We start from the raw sequence: 20,944 nt of genomic DNA on the forward strand, positions 1-20,944 counted from the left end.
AATACAGACTGGTGATATGACAATCTTTGATTGGCTTAAATCCAAGGATTGATAATTTTTAAAGTGGTTGTTTGGATTACTTAGAATTACCCAGGATATATGGCACAGGCCATTTAGCCCGAACAGTCTGAGCTGATTTTATACTCCACTTAGTCTTTAAACGTATCTATTATTGTGAATTCCACATTCTGGTAAAAGAATTTCCTTCTAAATCCCCGAATGGATTTTTTGGTGACTCTCTTCTATTGACTGCCTTTGGTTCTGCCCTTCACCACAAGAGGAAACATTCCCCACAAGAGGGCCTAGGTTTAAGGTGAGAGGGGTAAGATTTAAGAGGAACTTGCGGGGCAACTTTTTTTTACACAAAGGATGGTATCTATGTGGAATCAGCTGCCAGAGGAAGTGGTTGAGGCAGGTACAGTAACAACTTTTAAAGGACAGTTGGACAGGTACGTGGATTGGAAAGGTTTAGAAGGTTACAGGCTAAGTGCTGGCAAATGGGACTAGCTTGGATGAGGCATCTTGGTCGGCATGGACAAGTTGGGCCGAAGGGCCTGTTTCCGTGCTGTATAACTCTATGACTTTATTCTCTCTGTATTCAATCAATCAAAACCCTTTATCATTTTATAGAGCCCTTTTAGATCACCCTTTGTAAAGAGAAGAGAGATTCATTTTGTTCATCTTCCCCCACCTTGTATATCTTCTTTTCACCCTGTGCAGTGTTTCTCTACCCTTTCTAAAATATAGCAGCCAGAACTGTACGCAACAATCCAAGTATCATGTAATCAAGGTTCAACACAGGTTTGGTACAACTTCCTGTTTTCTCCAGCAATAAATCCTATTGCATAATTTGCTTTATGGCTTTGCTAACCTTGGGTCTAACTTTTAAAGATTGCCGTATTTGTGCTCCGAGATCTCTTTGTTATTCTATTCCACTTAGACTTGCTACCAAAATATACAGCCTCGTATTTGTCTGCATTGAAATTCAGTTGCCAATTATGAAGTTCAACACAGATCAATATGAGTTTGTATATTTTGGTAACAAGTTTACTCATGTCCTCCTGGAATACGTTAGAGTCTGACTGAAGTTGTAAAGACACAAATAAAGGTGATAAAGTTGGACATTCTCAGAACTGAACATAGGAGAGGAAAAAGGAAACAAAGTTAGTTTTAATTTAGGCTTTCCCCTTCATTTCTCCTTTTCTTCACAACTTGCATCTCACTATCCATTTCCAAACTTGTTGACTCTTTTTCTAGCTTCAGATTTACATAAAACATAGAACATTACAGCACAGCACAGGCCCTTTTTATACTGCTCTAATATCTATCTAACCCTTCCCTCCCACACAGCCCTCCATTTTTCTATCATTCATGTGTCTATCTAAGAGTCTCTTAAATGTCCCTAATGTATCTGCCCCCACAACCTCTGCCAGCAGTGCATTCCACACACCCACCACTCTCTGTGTAGAAAACTCAGCCCTGACATCCCCCTTATACCTTCCTCCATTCACCTTAAAATTATTCCCCCTTGTGTTAGCCATTTTTGCCCTGGGAAAAAGTCCACTCGATCTATGCCTCTTATCATCTTGTACACCTCTATCAAGTCGCCTCTCATTCTCCTTCTCCCCAAAGAGAACAGCCCTAGTTTGCTCAACCTCTCCTCATGAGACATGCTCTCCAATCCAGGCAGCATCCTGGTAAATCTCCTCTGCACCTTCTCTCAAGCTTCCACATCCTTCCTATAATGACGGGGAAGATTGACAGGAATTGGTTCCACTGGTTGGAGGGTCAGTTACACGAGGGCACGCATTAAAGGCGGACGATGTGAGAACTGATGGCGAGTGCAGAGGTGGGGAGGACATGGTGGGTGCAGGAGAAAGGAGGAGAACCTTTTCTACGTTCCAAGTTATTATGATCTTTACTGCTGTGGTCAAAAGGGTAACAGAAGTAGATTCATAGTCACTTTCAATTGGGAAATGGATCGGTACTTAAAAAAAAATTGCATGAGTTCAGTAAAAATCCAGAAAGTGAGAACTAGGCGTCACAGTGGCGCTGCTGCCATGGAGCACCAGAGACTCGGGTTCAATCCTGAGCTCGGGTGTTGTCTATGTGGAGTTTACATAGTTTCCTCCAGCTGCTTCAGTTTCCTCCCACGTACCAAAAATGAGCGAGCTGGTCACTATAAATTGCCCTTGGTGTATTGCTGAGTGGGGGCAGTTGATGGGAGTGCAGGGAGGATAAATAAAATGGGATTAATGTATAATGAGTGTTCGGTGGACCAAAGGAAATGTTTCTGTGCTGTACCTCTCTATGACTGTGAGAATGGCTCTTTGAAAGGATGACAAGTGACCTCCTCTATGTTGTACATGTCTAGGTTCTGTGATAAATTGGATGCCAGCTTCTTTGTGATGGTTGTTGGTTTTGCAATGATGAAATAAAGATTAATCTGAATATCAAAGGAATAAATCTTTATTTTGGGTATTAATAATAATTAAGATGTACAGATGGAACTAAACTACTGAGAATAGCCTTTTATTTCAGAGTATCCCATGTTAACCTTGCAAACTACGATGGACAGAAAAGAAAAAAAGCTACTAAAGGGGTGACAATCTCAGTAAAAGTGACATTCAATATTTTTATTAAGGAAAGTGTGCATTTATGCTTCAGAGAAGAAGAAGCAAATTCTGAACTCTTTTACAAATAAGAGTCATAAAAACCAAGGACAGGGTTCTGGAGCTGTTGCATAATATGACTGGAAATGACTTGCAAAGAGCCTTATTTAGTCACATTTCATGTTGCATAATATTGCTCCAAAAGCCCCTGCATTAATATGAGCCACAAAAGCAACACAAGGTTACGAAGTAAGATTAAGAGGTGATTCAGAAGGTAAATATTTCCATGCCCTTTGCTGTAAGGGGATTGGAGTGAAAGTAAGGAAGTCTTGTTGCGGTTGCATGTGGCTTTGGCGAGCTGACATCTGGAATATTGTGTGCAGTTATAGTCTCTGAACATGATGAAGGATATCCTGACCTTCAGGAGTCGGTGAAGCTGAGATTTACAAGCTTGGTTCCCAGTGAAAAGTAACTGAGCAGATTTGAGGTATGGAACATGGAACATAGATCAGTACAGGCACAGGAACATGATGCCAAATTGAACTAAATCTCTTCTGCCTGCACACGATCCATATCTCTCCATCCCCTGCATATTCATGTGTCTATCTAACTGCCTCTTGAACACCACTATCATATCTGCTTCCACCACTACACCTGGCAACACATGCCAGGCACCCATCACTCTGTGTGTGTAAAAAAAAAAGAACATATCTTGCACATCTCCTTTGAACTTCGCCCCTCACCTTAAATGCATGCCCTCTTGTATTTGATAGGAGAAATATCTTTTTGCAGCAAATGTAAATCTCCGAGCTGTGCATGTTCCAGGTTGTGATCAATAGACTTTTGGAGCTGATAGCAGATCTGGTGATCAGGCAGAGAGGTGGAAGAGATGAAGGGTTAGCCTTGATCTTGCTGAATAGCTGGGCACCCTGTACCAGTGGGAGGAGGGGAGGGTAGTGAGAGGGTACAAGTTCTGATGAAGGATCTCAGACCCGAAATGTTAACTGATCAGGAAGTTCTGCAAATATTGAATTCAAATGGTAGCACAGATGTAGAATTATTTAGAGAACAGAAAACCTTGAGAAACTGAGAGATCAGATTGTAACCAATGGCAGTAAAGCAAATGTACAAAATGGCAGGTTTTGTGGAGTCTGTTGACATTGTGAATGCAGACATAAGGATTCATTGGCAAAAGAATGAGCTGCTGGGGGAATTCAGTGGATCAGGCAGGACTGGTGGACAGATGAAGGGTCTCTACCCGAAATGTTGACTGTCTATTTGCCTCTACGGATGCTGACCGATCCGCTGAGATCCCCCAGCAGCTCTTTTTTTGTTGGTCCAGATTCTTGTGTCTGGAGTCTCGTGTGTCTCCATAGGGATTTCTTAGTTGACCTCATTTGTCCGGGTTTAGTCAGGGAATCAACCCAAAGAGAAGTGATCTGAGGCTTCATCCAGTACTTGAAGAACAAGTCAGCAGCTGCAACAAAGAGCGCGTTAGAAATTTGTTGAAGAATTGTGACGGCCCCATAAGAGGTCCACTACATCTATCCATTATGCAGGTTCCAAATTTATTAACAGAAGTGGAAAAAGATGACATGACATTGGGTTAGAAGTAGCAAGAAGTTATAACCAAGTTGTATTGATTTTTAATACATTATCCATTGTGTGCTCCTAAAACCATTAAGCAACTCTGGTGCTTGTAGTGGTTGTTGTTAAACGTACATCCTTGGTATTGGTATTGGTTTATTATTGTCACTTGTACCGAGGTACAGTGAAAAACTCGTCTTACAAACCGATCGTACAGGTCAATTCATTACACAGTGCAGTTACATTGAGTTAGTACAGAGTGCATTGATGTAGTACAGGTAAAAACACTAACAGTACAGAGCAAAGTGTTACAGCTACAGAGAAAGTGCAGTGCAATAAGGTGCAAGGTCACAACAAGGTAGATCGTGAGGTCAGAGTCCATCTCATCGTATAAGGGAACTGTTCAATAGTCTTATCACAGTGCTTATGTATTTAATATTCAAACTATGTTTTGCATGTGAAATTTCCCAGTGGATAACAAAAAAGGAAGATATCATTGTTGGCTATAGCCAATAAAAGGGTAAACTTCACAGGAACTAGTGCAGGGTGTGCATTGAATGGCTTTCGAAGGACTTTCTGCAGTGCTGCTAAACTACAAGGGGTCAAAAGTGCGTTGAGCAATTAGTGCTTTAATCATTGATATTTTTGAAATACAGAACTTCCCTACTTGCTTTTAACAAGCAAGGTAACTTTTCACTTTCCTGAGTTATCTCAAACAGTTATGCTAATGCTGTCCTCTATTTGTTTATGGTTATTACAGTACAATAATTAATCTCCTGTGAGTTTTCATCTTCACCAGGTGGGTAATAAATTGACGGGGATTAATTTCTCATCATCATATAACCACTTGGTTTTTATCCCATTGATTTAAAAGAGTGAAGCTCAAGTGAATCTTCACTACCTGAATACCGCAAGTAATTGTATCTCCCCTTGATGAAGGACCAATGTAAACACTGGGTGACGTGGGGCAGGAGAGGTTGACCCAGAGTACACAGATATACTTCAAGTCATGCATTCTGTTTCGAGAGTGGAATGTAAAGTCAGCAAATATGAGGTCGTACATTTAGGCTTATGGTTGAGGAAAATGGAATGGTTCAAAAGAGCAATGCAGGAGTTCATATTGACCAGGCCTTAAAACTAGAACTTCAAGCAGATAAGCCATAATGTTAATGGAAAGCTGGCTTTTATTTCAGTTGGTATAGTATACAAAGAGAGAATCCTTGTCAAATGTCAGAAAGCTGACAGCTAAAACTAGGCTGTGCAGATTTAGATAAGGTTTCTTTATTAGTCACATGTACATCGAAACACACAATGAAATGTATCATTGCGTAGAGTGTTCTGGGGGCAGCCCGCATGTGTCGCCACGCTTCCAGCACCAACGTAGCATGCCCACAACTTCCTAACCCGTATGTCTTGGTTATGTGGAGGGAAACCGGAGCACCCGGAGGAAACCCATGCAGTCACAGGGAGAACGTACAAACTCCTTACAGACAGCGGTGGGAATTGAACCCGTGTCACTGGCGCTGTAATAGCGATACGCTAACTGCTACACTACCATGCCTGCCCTGTACCGTAGACTGCACACAATTGAAAGGATATTCTGATGAATAAAGAACCGTATTATGGATTCACTGAGGTGCTGTCTAGTGTGAGGCAAAACAGATACAGAGGGGGAAAATTGGATCCTTTCTCTTTAGATTGATAAGGGTACAAATTGATTTGACAGAAATGTTTAAAATTCTGAAAACATGGAATAGAGCTGAAGTTAATCTTATTGGGTCTACAGCAAGGAGATGTTAGGGTAAATGTGAGATATTTGGGATGGGTGTCAGGAGAAATTTATATTTTGAAGAGAAGGCTGAGGGGAATGTTTTAGGTTTAGTGACAAGGCTTTCTTATTGTTTAAGAATAGGTCCTTGAAATGAGGGGGAAGTAAAGGAAAATGGTGAGTGTTGTCAGGACATGGGATTAGCTCAAACTGAGAATAAACATCAGCTCAGATTGCGTGCACTGAATGCCTTGTTTCTCTGTTGTAATTTCCACAGTTGTGTAAGAAATCCTGTACTAGACAAGGCAGGCAGTGGAGAAATAAGTAAGGGATTACTGGCAAATGTAATTACAACAGCAGCAAATAATAACATGCATTTATATAGGACCTATAACACAGCCACATATTACAGTATAATAGACATTTCTTATTATGCTTATTTGCTTATTGGAGTTTAAAAGAATGAGAGAGAATTGTATTGATTCAGAGGGGGATTGACAAGATACGCTATATACTGAGAGAATGATTCCCTGCTCCAGGGGTGTCTAGAACTCAGGGGATACACACCTGTGATTCCTGCTGTAACCAAGGTATTTACATAAAAAGATATTTGGCATAACGACAAAACATGTTGAAGGTGGTATTTTCTCAAATTTCACTGCAGTCCAATTCTTGTAAAATCTGTAGTGAAGATAATTGATATAAACCATTGCTTGTTTGCTGCTTTTTGCCATTTCGGTTAATGCGTCCACACCACAGAGTGTGCATTGTTGTGGGAAAATCATTGTGTTAGATCCTTCATTAGTTTTAGATGAAGTCAGTTCTATGGATATAGAGTCATACAGCACAAGAAAAGGCATTGACACACCATGTCAACTCACTTAAAAAAAGCATTATTTAAAATTTAATAGATAAGATTTTAAGATATCTTTATTAGTCTCATGTACATCGAAACACACAGTGAAATGCATCTTTTGCGTAGAGTGTTCTGGGGGCAGCCCCCAAGTGTCGCCACACCTCTGGTTCCAACGTAGCATGCCCACAACTTCCTAACCTGTACGTCTTGGGAATGTGGGAGGAAACCGGAGCACCCGGAGGAAACCCACACAGACATGGGGAGGACGTACAAACTCCTTACAGACAGCGGCTGGAATTGAACCCGGATCGCTGGTGTTGTAATAGCGTTATGCTAACTGCTACACTACTGTGCCTGCCACAAAATAAGTTTTTGTTACAGAATTTCCATTGCTTCTTTGTATATTTTAGTTTTGTTCTTGTCATATGAGGATTATACAAAAGCTATTGATCATCTACACGTGGCTCCTATACGTTCCCTAAAACTGTTTTAATTGGTTCTTCCTAATTCACAACATTATCCAAAATATCTTCACATCAATTACTTATGGTGGCTTAAACATATTAGGCAAATTAGAGGTCTAAGTTCCATAAATTCCACGAATTTGCCCCTGAAGAACATTGTTTTTACAGAAGCAAAATTGAACAAAGAAACTGAAAAGTCAGCAACAAAATGTTGTTTTATGAGTTCTTTTATTTCTACAGCAGAGCTAAACAAGTTGAAAGCTAGGGTGTTGCTGTCAAGTGCCTTATGACCAAAAGGATGTGTATAGAAACCGAAGGTGGAAAGATTACTTGCATTTAGATGAGATGCCTCAGTCTGAAGTTGACCCAACAGCAGATGTAGAGAGAGGCACAGTAGCTCAACTAGTGGGGTTGCTGCCTCACAACCCGAGTAACCCTGGTTCAATCCTGACCTTCGATGCTGACTGTGTGGAGTTTGTTTCCTCTACCTGTGATTTGTGGGTCCCCCCACCCCTGGTACTTTGGTTTTCTCCCACATTCCAAATCATGTGGATCAGTAGCTTAATTGGCCACTGTACGTTGTTCCTGGCGTGTAAGTAAGTGGGTAGAACAGACTCATGCAGCGCAGAAACAGGCCCTTCGGCCCAAATCATCCATGCCGACCAAGCTGCCCATCTAAGCTAAGATAGATAAGGTATCTTTATTAGTCACATGTACATCGAAACACACAGTGAAATACATCTTCTGCGTAGAGTGTTCTGGGGGCAGCCCGCAAGTGTCGCCACGCTTCCAGCGCCAAAATAGCATGCCCACAACTTCCTAACCCGTACGTCTTTGGAACGTGGGAGGAAACCGGAGCACCCGGAGGAAACCCACGCAGACACGGCGAGAACGTACAAACTCCTTTCAGACAGTGGCTGGAATTGAACCCGGGTCGCTGGCGCTGTAATAGAGTTATGCAAACCGCTACACTGCCCATTTGCTAGTCCCATTTGCCTGCATTTGGCCCATATCCCTCTAAACCATTCCTATCCATGTACTTATCCAAATGTCATTTGAATGTTGTTATTGTACCTGCCTCAACCACTTCCTCTGGCAGCTTTTGTTCCATATACGTACCACCCTCTGCGTGAAGAAGTTGCCCCTGACATCCTTTTAAGTCTTTCCCCTTTCACCTTAAACCTACGCCCTCTAGTTTTTGGTTCCCTTTCCCTGGGGAAAAAGGACTGTGTGCATTCACCCTGTCTATGATTTTATACATCTCTATAAGGTCACCCCTCGGTCTCCTATGTTCCAAGGAATAAGGTCCTCGGCTGCCCAACCTCTCCCTATAATCTGGGGGAAGTTGCCAGGAAGGTGGGGAGAAGAAAATAGGATTAGTGTAGGATGAGTGTAAACTGGGTGTTTGGTGGTCAGCATGGACTCGGTGGGCCGAAGGGCCTGTTTCCGTGTTGTGTGGCCCTATGACTCAAAAATATAGTTAGATCTCAAAGTCGGTGATGTGAACTTAATCCACTGCCACGCCCCAGATTTTGAGGTCAGGGAGAAGCAAGGATTGGTGCTATTTTAAAGAAAGCTGCCCGCTAATCTTTTGGCAGTTCTCAGGCTGAAACCTTCAAGATTTCTCCATGATTTTTTCTGTTGCCACACAGTAAACATTACATCATGTAGGGCAGTCCAGACTAGACACACCCACAGAATCAAGCAGAACTGCCTGAAGGATAAGACATGCCCAGACTGAGCCAGAACTGCCTGGAGAGGTGAGCTGTGCTTAAATGATCTTCCAGACTTTCAGATAAACTAGCATGTAAAATGGACCAATTGAAGCAAAACAAAGTTAAGTTTTTAGTTCTGATGCAGGGTCTTGACATGAAATGTTGACCATCCCTTTCCTTCCACAGATGCTGTTTGACCTGCTGAGTTCTTCCAGTAGTTTGGTTTTTTGCTCCATTAGTTATTTGTCTTTAACCTGTGGATCTGAATGTGAAATATCCATTCGCAAAATGGACTCTGTGTGTAAAATACACAGCTATTAATCACGCAAGAGCCATCTGCCCTTGTGGTATAATGGTGCTTGAGTTACAGTACCCTAAACATTATTCAAAGGCATAATTTGAATAGATTTGAGTTGATGAAAGATTGTCATCTAACTAAATACAATGTTGATTCTTGCCTAGCTATAAAAAGAATGAAAAGCTACAACATGTATCACATTACTTTTTAACAGTTGCCCAAACAACCAATGTATTAAAGAAGGCAAGGAGTTATTGGATGAGATATCAAGATGTATCAGTGGCTTGTTTTAGAATAGCCACTATTTAATATATTAAGAACCAGTCTGCATGTACTTTCCTATGCTCTTTCTCCTTCCTCTTTACTGTAAAGGAATTTACTGTAATGTAAACATTTGCAAGGGTACATTTCACAGTCCAAGTTCCCGACACAGATTCATTCATTTTCATCTTTGACATACTTGATTCCCTCTTATTGTATGTTCTTGGGCATCTAGTGACCTCTACCTTGGACAAGCAAGAATTGAGGGTTAATATTTGATCCTTTCTGAATCTTGGAACCACAGACTCTCCAGAATAGCCTCCAAGTGACACAAGGGGAAGACATGGCTGGCTTCTGTGCCAGGTATCTGTGCGTAATCCTTGCGGTATGCTCAAGCAAAGAAATAAGTTGACTGGAATGACACCAAATGTAATTAATATTAATGAGTGAGTACAAAGATAAGCATTATTAAAATTCACCCATTTACAACTGTTCACAGGGTTGTCTGTTTTTCAGAGGATTCAAGAACAGACACACACTGGGGTCTTGCATGTTATGTACCTTTTGATGCAGATAAATCAGTGTTTAAAGGGCCATGGTTATCTAGAGCTCTCCAGAGTGTCAGAAGCAGGAAGTTGCTCTCTGTGCAGTTTGGAGCAGTCACCAGTTCACATGTGGATAGATTCGGTTTTTTCATTCCACCCAGTGCTCTGTTCTTACTTGAACCATGCTGTGAAATGTGGAAAGAATGAGAGATGCCAAGGGTTGATTGGAAAAATATAGTACGAGTAGGGCCTTGACAAAGGTTGTGGAACATTAGTTCATTTCACTTATGACATTGTCATTATGTGACCAATCAGGTCAGGCAATTAATGGAATATAGACCAATAATCCAAGCACTCCCACTGTTTTATCTATTTTGCTACTATCTGTTGGTCTGATAAAGATTTACCTATGCAAACATTTAGAGATATATATATACACATACACACACACACACGCAGACACACACACGAACGCAAGCACCCGCAAACTTGCAGGTGCAAACACACACACATATATATGTGTATATATATATATACAACGTAATAATCTGGATCACTGCAAGTATATTTTGGTAAGTGCTGTCAATTGTTCTTGAAAGTTTCTGATAAATCACAGACATGAGTTTGTATATTTCTCAAGAGCTGCAAGAAGTTTGATTCATCGAGGGTTGATTATTGAACAACTTGACTTGGAAGCTTTTATATTTGTGATTGTGGAAATGTAGAGGGATGGACAAAAATTAAATACAGTAGCTTTCATTGTGGACTTCCCCCAGTGATGGCAGGAGTTTTGTTAAACACAAGATCCATTTTGATGTTCAGGCCAAATATGTGCAGAGCAAGAGGAAGCCTCAATTAAAGGATTATTTCTGCTTGCTGAAATCAGCTTGCACTTGCTGGAGAAGTTAGAATACATCAGTTTTGTCAGAGACAAGTTGATGGGGAGATCATTGCGACTCTTTAAGGGAAAAAAGATTTGAAGCAAGATAGAATGCAGGACCACAGCATTAGCTGGAGACACAAGAGGCTGCAGATGCTGGAATCTGGAACAAACAAACAAACAAGGAACTCAGCGGGTCGAGCAGCATCTGTGGGAGGAACGGATTTGTTGATGTTTTGGGTCGAAACCCTGCATCGGGGCACGGTGTTAGCTGAGCCGGTGTGGGCGAATGGTCTTACATGCTTTAAACTTTTCCGTTTCAGTGGTATTTGTGGATACCACTCTCTGTCAGTGTATTTGAAGTCTATTACCAATGGTGTTATTTATAACCTGGGCAGAGTTAGCTAAGGAAGGTTGTCTAAGGAAATTCAGAGTCATCGAAATTTATGATGCAGGTGAAAGCTATTCATCCATCATTCCTATGCTAGCTGTAAAAGAGAGATCCAATTCTTGGCCAAAGCCACGTAGACTCCTGCAGTTCAAGTGTACATCAAACTACTCTTTTAAGTGTGATGTGGGTTTCTGCCTTAAGCACCTTTCAGGAGCTGAAATTCCTGACCCCCTCCATTCCCTAGGTGAAAGAATTTCTTCTCAATTTGCCCCAGATCCTCTCACTTGTTACTTTAAATCTTTCCTCCTGGTTATTGTGCTCTTTAGCAAGGTAAATAGCTCCTTCGTTATCCATTCTATTTAAGGTCCTCATAATTATATCCACTTCAATCAAATGTGCTCTCTGCCTCTGTTCCAACCTATTCCAAATTTTTGCATCTTTAACAAGCTCCACCATACTCTCTATAGGAAATCACATCCATCCTAACTACGGATTAACTGCTGCTTCATAGAGCTTAAGCATTATATTCCACGCCTCACCAATAATAATCACCCCCACTTGCCTGTCCCACTACCTCTGGGGATCTGTGCACGTGTACCAATACTCCTCTATGTATCTCAGTGTTCTACGACTCATTCTGTGTTCCCTTGCCTTTTTTGTTAGCCCAAATGCATTACATTACAGTGTATTAGAACATAGAACAGTATAGCACAGGAATAGGCCCTTCGGCCCATGATGTTGTGCCGAACTAGTTAAGGTAATGACATCTAATCCCTTCTGCCTGCACAGGGTCCATAATCCCTCCATCCTCTGCACATTCACGTGCCTACCTAAGAGCCTCTTAAGCGCTTCTATCGTATTTGCCTCCACCACCACACCTGGCAGCACATTCCAGGCACCTACCGCTCTCCGTGTGTAAAAACTTCTCCTTTGAACTTTTCCACCTCTCACCTTAAATGTATGCCCTCTGGTATTAGACATTTTGACCCTGGGAAAAAGATACTGGCTGTCTACTCTCTCTATCCTCATAATTTTATAAACTTCTATCAGGTCTCCCCTCAGCCTCCATAGCTCCAGAGAAAACAACCCTGGTGCGTCCAACCTCTCATTATAGCTCATGCCCTCTAATCCAGGCAGCATCCTCGTAAACCTCTTCTGCACCCCCGCCAAAGCCTCCACATCCTTCCTATAATGGGGCGGCCAGGACTGAATGCAATACTATATAAATATACTTTATAAAACTCTGGTTAGGCTGAGTATTCCAGTCATATGGGAGGGCCATGAACAAACACTGCCCACAAAACTGGTGCCCAGCTTTGCTGCCTGTCTGAACTGGATGTTCCTGACATTTCAGAAGCACCATAAACTATTAAAAATCATTAATACATTTTAAAATTTATTCAATCTTTTATAAAATCACTTGAAAACACCTTACATAATCAAAAAAAATCCTGCAACCAGAACTAATTAAAAAATGTAACAGCAAATAAACACATTTTTTGCTGAAGTTGTGTTGAACCAGTTCAGTTTGGGTTTCAATGGAATGTCTGAAAGATCACTAAGTACTATGGTTCCCAGAGTTATTTCTCTGACTGTTGCGTTGATACAGCCTGTTCCATGTGAAATGCATTCTGAATGAATAATGCATGAAGCACTCATCTCTTTTAATGACATGTCCCATAATCCAATGGCCGTCCTTTGTTTCATTCTGTGTTCCCCATTTCTCTGCTCCTTGCTGGCTTCTATCCCAGGTAAGGGGTTCGTAGAGTTGTTGGTGGGATGGTTGTTGCTATCAACAGAATGAGTGAAGAGGTTAAGAGAAATTTTTTGTAAAAAGGCATCTTTTTGGACAAGGAATACCCACATCAGATACAGATATGGATTCAGAATCAAAAATAATTTTTGAAAAGTAATTGGATAAATATTTGAAAAAGTAAAAGTTAATATAGAATGTGGGAAACTTAGCATGGAAAGGTCTGATGACAGGTCTTCGACCTGAATTGTTAACTTGTTTTTTTTCGTCCACAGATGCTATGTGACTTGCCAAGTGTTTCCAGCATTTTTTGTTTTTATTTCAGATTTGCAAGTTTTTGTCACTTATTATTGAAACTTATGGAGTCCATAGAGTCATACAGCACGGAAACAGGCCCTTCAGCCCAACTGGTCCATGCCGTCTAAGATGCCTCATCCAAGTCCCACTTGCCCGCGTTTGACCCATAACCTTCTAAACCTTTCCAATCCATGTACCTGTCCTGAAGAAGGATCCTGACCTGTTCCTCCAGATCATAGTGTTTTTTACCTGTCAAACTGTCTTTTAAAAGTTGTTATTGTACCTGCCTCAACCACTTCCTCTGGCAGCTCGTTCCATATACGGACCACCCTCTGGGTAAAACAAAAGTTGCCCCTCAAGTTCCTTTTGGTATTGGGATTGGGGCTGTGGAGATAAATCTTTCAGAGAGCAGGTCCTGTTGCACTATAACTTTCTATGATTCTGCTCACAATCCTTTTTATTTGGATATAGAATCTGCCTGTTCATTTTCATAGACTCGTGGAGTTATACAAGACAGAAATTGGCCTTGTGGTCGACTGTATTCATGCTGAAAATCAAGTCCCTATCTATATTAATCCCATTTACCAGTGCCGTGTCTGTAGCCTTCAATGGCTTTGCGATTCAAAGTGTGTTCCAGATTGCAAACACCCTCTGGGTGAAAACAATTTGATGCCGATGTTCAGAGTTATTATAAAATTGTTCCTTCAACTCTGATGGTTGGCTCAAAGATGCCATTTTAAGGGTAATGGCAGAAGTATACCTAATACCTTGCTCTGTGAGGCTCGTTCTTTGAAAGCTGAACAGATTATCTCTTCAATGGAATCATTCTGTGGAATTTGTTAACCGTATCTATTGTGTCTGAATGGTGCAGACAAGGAGAGGGTGGATGAACAGGTGACAGAGAAAGGAACCGAGGGTTATTTTGATGGTAAGATGTGGATGGATAGGAAGAGGTTGGAGAGGACCGCAGACCAATTAGGCCATGCTTCGTACTTCGTTTGCTTTATCTGACTGGTATCAAACTGTAGACAGAGTTAAAATGCAGAATTTAGCACTTCAAGAAATGCACCGGACCTTGGTGATTCTATGCAGGCTGGTCTCAGCAGATCTTTTCATTACATCTAATATAATTGGTATTGGTTTATTATTGTCACTTGTACCGAGGTACAGTGAAAAACTTGTCTTGCATACTGATCGTACAGGTCAATTCATTACACAGTGCAGTTACATTGAGTTAGTACAGAGTGCATTGAGGTAGCACAGGTAAAAACAATAACAGTACAGTTTGAAATGTCACAGCTACAGAGAAAGTGCAGCGCAGGTAGACAATAAGGTGCAAGGTCACAAGGTAGATCGTGAGGTCAGAATTCATCTCATTGTATAAGGGAACCGTTCAATAGTCTTATCACAGTGGGATAGAAGCTGTCCTTGAGCCTGGTGGTATGTGCCCTCAGCCTCCTGTATCTTCTACCTGATGGAAGAGGAGAGAAGAGAGAACGACCCGTGTGGGTGGGGTCTTTGATTATGTTGGCTGCTTCACCAAGACAGTGAGAGGTAAAGATAGAGTCCAAGGAGGGGAGGCTGGTTTCCGTGACGTACTGGGCTGTGTCCACAACTCTCTGCAGTTTCTTGCGGTCCTGGGCAGAGCAGTTGCCATACTAAGCCGTGATGCATCCAGATAGGATGCTTTCTATGGTGCATCGATAAAAGTTGGTGAGTGTCAAAGGGGACAAACCGAATTTCTTTAGCCTCCTGAGGAAGTAGAGGTACTGGTGAGCTTTCTTGGTTGTGGCATCTACGTGATTTGACCAGGACAGGCTATTGGTGATGTTCACTCCCAGGAACTTGAAGCTCTCAACCCTCATGACCTCAGCACAGTTGATGTAGACAGGTGCATGTACACCGCCCCCTTTCCTGAAGTCAATGACCAGCTCTTTTGTTTTGTTGACATTGAGGGAAAGGTTGTTGTCATGACACCATGCCACTAAGCTCTCTATCTCCTTCCTGTATCCCGACTCATCGTTGTTTGAGATATGGCTTACTACGGTAGTATCAATCGTAAACTTGTAGATGGAGTTAGAACAGAATCTGGCCACACAGTCATGAGTATATAGGGAGTAGACTTCTACTCTTTTAAATCTTAATTCACTATATTCTGCATTCTGTTATTACTTTTCCCTTTGTACTACCTCGATACACTTACTTTGGAATGATCTGCATGGATGGCTTGCAAAACAACATTTTTCACTGTATTTCAGTACATGTAACAATAATAAACCAATGCCAATCACCAATTTATATTGAATCATGCAAGCATAATGCCATAATTGGCTGTATTTTACATACTGCGCTCCACTGAACATCAATGTTGTAAAATGGTATAGTTTGCCACTGTGTACGATAATGCACAGTAACTCATTTCAATGACATCATAAGTTGTGGGTGCAAAGTTTGAGTGTTTTACATTGTTTTCCAATGTGAGGAATGTATTACAACCTTGAGCATGTTCATTTGAGCTCATTTTTTAGTAATGAGGACTTTTTTGTTTCTAAGATTTTCATAGCTCTTGCTGGTGTTCACATCCATCTTCCCATCATTGTTTGCCTGCATTAATGTAATGTTTGGTTATAACAGTTATTAGTATAACTATTTGGTTCTCAGTTTTAGGGCAGGGGTTTAGTATTAGGCAACTTCTCTAGGCTGGGACGTGGAGTAGAGGAAGTTGCTGAGGTACACCTTAAGGCAAGGCTTATATATATACTAAATGTTTACAACAAACAACGGTATACTGCTTCTAAATGTATGTTTGAAGAGCTCTTATAAATGTAGCTAGAAGCATCATTTAGCAGCAAATAACTGGCAAAGAGAGAAAGGTCATATCAGTGATGGTGTGGGAGGGGGAATTGAAGTGACTGGTAACAGTATGTGGGCCAGAACAGTGAAATAAACTCAGGTTCTTTCCTCAAGCTGCATATTTCCACTGCCTGTGCTATTTGCATTTCCTAATAAATTATGGTTTAATATATCAAAAGGAATTGTACTAAAATTCCGTGGTATCAGTACTATATTCTATTAATATTTATCCATTCTCTTTACAGTGTAGGTGGCTGAGTTGAACCCTAGATTAACCCCACTAAGGGTTTCAGGTAAGAGCATGTTTATGTGGTGTGGAATGTGTCAAATTTCTAACAACATCAGAGGAGATCACTGCTCTTGTTCAGAGTTTGTGTCATTGAGTAGCTACCTTTTATCTTTCAGGTGCCAAAATGAACTGTTCTGAATCTTCAGATTCAAATAGTACTGAGACACATCAGCTAACAGACGGTAAGATACATGTACACTTAGATACACCACCATTCACTGTTAGAACTAACACTCGCATGTGCTGACACTCAGGAGTCCAGAAAATTGGGATGTGGGTTTACAATCACAACGCATCTCATCCTAATAGACTCAACCAGTGCAGTTTGGTATGGCCCATCTCTGGAAAATCAAGGTTAGTATAAGTCTGAGATGGGCTGGGTTTCCCTGCTCTGACTTTACGGTCAAGGATGTGACCAGAAAGATTTAGACAGAAGAACCCACATGGTGTAATGAATACCAATAAATGCTTCCACTTAATGAATAAATTTCATTTATTTTAAAGAGGTTGATGGAGTTGGCTCTTGTGTCTGACCCAATATTTACCTCTCTATTGTTAATTGCTAAAACCAAACATCTAGTCATTATCACATTGCTGTTGGTGGGACCTTCTTTGGTTTCAAGGTCTTCATTCTATCCTGAATTTGCAAAGACTTCATGTGAACTTCTGGTGTAAGTCTTCAAATACAGTCCAGATGAAGGATCTCACCCCGAAACGCTGACTGTCCATTTCCCTCTACAGGTGCTGCCTGAGTTCCTCCAGCATCTTGTTTGTTGCTCCAGATTCCAGCAGCTGCAGTCTCTTGTGTCTTCAAATGCTATTAGTTGTTTCTGGTTAGCCCAGTGCTAGTTTTTGAAAGGAAATGTAAGAACGAATTCGTAACACTCAGCCATTCGGCCCATTGGGTACATATTGGTTCCCAGCAGAGTAATCTCACCAGTCCCATTTTCCCTCCCCTTACTTCCCTGTAGCGGAACTTACTCTTTCTCACATGCTCATCAAGTGTCTTCTGATCCTTTTGTTACTTACTGACACTATGGATAACTTACAGCAGCCAATTAACCAACAACCATCTCCATCTTTGGGATAAAGGAGGAAACCCAGGCGGTCGCAGGGAGAAGGTGCAAACTCCAAACAGACAGCACCCGAGGTCAGGATTGAACCTGGGTCACTGGCGCCTTGAGGCGGCAGCACTAACAACTGCAGCACTGTGCCACCGAAATCATTGTTATGCCAATGAGGCATCAGCTTGCTACAGCAGTCCTGTTAAAGAAATCACCTATCACCAACACAGTCCAGCACCAAGGTTTGTTGTCGAAGGATATGTGTAGTAGACTGGCCATGTTCTTTAAGATAAAATATCTTTATTAGTCACACATACATCGAAACACCTGAGCGATTCTTTCACAAGAAATAAATAGGTTTATTATTGTCACGTGTACTGAGGTACAGTGAAAGACTTTGTTTTGCATGCCACCTGTACAGATTATTTCATTACATCAGTACATTGAGGTGGTACAAGGGAAAACAGTAACAGAAAGCAGAATAAATTACAGTTACAGAGAGAGTGCAGTGCAGGCAGACAACAAGGTGCAAGGCCGTAATGAGGTAGGTTGTGAGGTCAAGAGTCCATCTTATTGTACTAGAGGACTGTTCAATAGTCTTATAACAGCAGGATAGAAACTCTCCTTGAGCCTGGTGGCACGTGCTTTTGGGCTTTTGCAACTTCTGCCTGATGGGAGGGGGGAGAAGAGAGAGTGTCTGGGTTAGGTGGGCTCTTTGATTATGTTGTCTGCTTTACTGAGGCAGCAAGAAGTGTAGACAGAGTCCATGGAGGGGAGGCTGGTTTCCGTGATGTGCTGAGCTGTGTTCACAACTCCCTGCAGTTTCTTGCGGTCTCGGGCAGAGTAGTTGCCACACTAAGCCGTGATGCTTTCTATGGTCCATCGATTAAAAGCTGGTGAGGTTCAAATTTCTTTAGCATCCTGAGGATGTCGAGGTGCTGGTGCGCTTTCTTGGGAGAAGTTGACCCCACTGTGCTCCTTCTAGAAGCCCAACGTGAGGTGGGAAACCTAACATGGAAATAGCAGGAAGATAGTTTTTAAAAACGAATGAACTACTGTTTATTAAAGTTTGCAGATTTGTGCTCTTGTTACCAAGGGAAAACAGCCATAATTATGAACATATCGATAATGATAGGATATGTGTGATCAGGTTTCCAGAAGTCTTTACTAAAGTTGTTCAGCATATAAAAGTTCAGAATTAATCCCTTGAACTGACCCATGGCTTGAGATATATAATCACCTGGTCTTTTCTCTGAACTGGTTTCCTGCTTCTTTTCAGCAGCTCCACACACGAATGGGTGATTATACAGTTATAACTCACACCATTCACTTTCAGGTTTTTTTGATCGCGTGAGTGGGTGTGATTTTCATTCGTGCTCCAGTATCATGCTCACCATCTATTTGTTTGATTTTTAGTTTCAACATGCAGTTGGCACAGATATTAAACACTATAGTTGGTGCACAGCAATTTATTGGAGATTTAATCTGATGTGTTTTGTTAAGGGTCCTCACACTTGTACAAGAAGTGCTCAGCACCTTTGCCATCTGATACTTTACAGGCAGCCTGTGTTTCATTCTGGTGTGTTGTTCTGTGGGGAGGAGGTGGGAGTCCTCTGTAGTTACCACAGTCAGCCTTGTCCCCTGTCCTGAAGGTGATCATGAATATCACCCCCTTCTCAGACGCAGGCAGTCAGATTGTGGATTAGTGACTGAAGTTCTTTAATGCGTCTTTAGGGGATGCCAACTGCTCCCAAGGCTTCGTTATTTTTGAGTTGGGATGGGGTCTTTATAACTATATCGGTCAGGAGTTCATTTAGAACATAGAACAGTACAACACAGGAGCAGGCCCTTCAGCCCACAATGTTGTGCTGAACTAATTAAACACTTAACTAAAGTAATCCCTTCAGCATACACAATGCCCATCTCCCTCCATTCCCAGCACATTCATGTGCCTATCTGAGAGCCTTTTAAATACCTCTATCATATCTGCCTCCACTACCACCCTGGCAGTGCATTCCAGGCACCCACCACTCTCTGTGTAAAATAAAACTTGCCCCGCACATCTCCTTTGAACTTACCCCCTCTCACCCCTCTAGTATTAGACATTTCGACCCTGGGAAAAAGATACCGGCTGTCTACTCTATCTTTGCCTCTCATAATCTCATAAAGTTCTATCAGGTCTCCCCTCAGCCTCTACCACACCAGAGGAAACAACCCAAGTTTCTCCAACCTCTCCTTATACTGTGTGCAGCTTTGGGTCCCATATCTTAGGAAGGATGTGCTGATGTCAGAGAGGATTCAGAGGAGATTTACGAGGATCATTCCCGGAATGAAAGGGCTTATATATGATGAGCGTTTGTCGGCTCTTGGACTGTACTCACTGGGGTACAGAAGAGGGAGAGGAGACCTCATAGAAACATTTCGAATGTTGAAAGGAATGGACAGAGTAGATGTGGCCAAGCTGTTTCCCTTGATGGTGAGTCCAGGACCAGAGGGCACAATCTTAGAATTAGAGGGTACAGGTTTAAAACAGAATTGAGGAGAAATTTCTTTAGTCAGAGGGTAGTGAATTTATGGAATTCTTTGCTACGTACGGCAGTGGAGGCCCGATCATTGGAGGCGTTTAATGGGGAGATAGATAGTTATCTAATTAGTCAAGTTATCAAGGGATATGGGGATAAGGCCAGAAATTGGGGCTAGAAAGGAATAGTTTTTTTTCTCATGGACATTCCCCCATTTCTCATTTCTTTTTTCTTTCTCTTTTTCCCTTTCTTTTTGGAGCAGACTCGATGGGTCGAATGGCCTACTTCTGCTCCCTTGTCTTGTGATCTTACAGCACATGCCTTCTAATCCAGACAGCATCCTGGTAAATGTCTTCTGCACCCTCTCCAAAGCCTCCACATCCTTCCCTTAATGGGGTGACCAGAATTGAATGCAATGCTCCAGATGTGGCCTAACCAGAGTTTTATAACTTCCTGACTCTTGAAATCAGTGCCTCGCCTAATGAAGGCAAGCATGCCATACACCTCCTTTACCACCCTATCAACGTGTGCAGCCACTTTCAGTGAGCTATGGACTTGGACCCCAAGATCCCTCTGTGTATCAACACTTTTGAGGGTCCTGCCATTAACAGTGTACTGGCCCTTTGTGTTTGATCTCCCAAAGCGCAACACTTCATATTTGACTGGATTAAACTCCATCTGCCATTTCTTTGCCCATATCTGCAACTGATCTATGTCCCGCTGTATCCTTTGGCAATCTTCTACACTATCCACAACGCCACCAATCTTTGTATTGTCTGCAAACTTACT

The 20,944-nt window shown here is 41.7% G+C and overlaps 1 protein-coding gene across 2 annotated transcripts in view; it reads left to right on the forward strand.

The window, feature by feature from the left end:
• LOC127582454 (phospholipid-transporting ATPase IC-like) overlaps positions 1–20,944 on the forward strand; it is a 114,923-nt gene that overhangs the window by 8,162 nt on the left and 85,817 nt on the right. The window contains exons 1-3 of one of the 2 annotated variants that reach the window (XM_052037719.1): positions 9,873–10,007; positions 16,526–16,573; positions 16,686–16,751. In XM_052037719.1, the coding sequence (XP_051893679.1) occupies positions 16,694–16,751 (58 nt within the window). In that variant the 5' untranslated portion in view covers positions 9,873–10,007; positions 16,526–16,573; positions 16,686–16,693. Of the gene's footprint in view, positions 1–9,872; positions 10,008–16,525; positions 16,574–16,685; positions 16,752–20,944 lie in introns of those variants that run through there. The other variant, XM_052037718.1, reaches the window with a different exon arrangement.

This window comes from Pristis pectinata, chromosome 24 (genome assembly GCF_009764475.1).
Source record: "Pristis pectinata isolate sPriPec2 chromosome 24, sPriPec2.1.pri, whole genome shotgun sequence".
Taxonomy (NCBI): Eukaryota; Metazoa; Chordata; class Chondrichthyes; order Rhinopristiformes; family Pristidae; genus Pristis; species Pristis pectinata.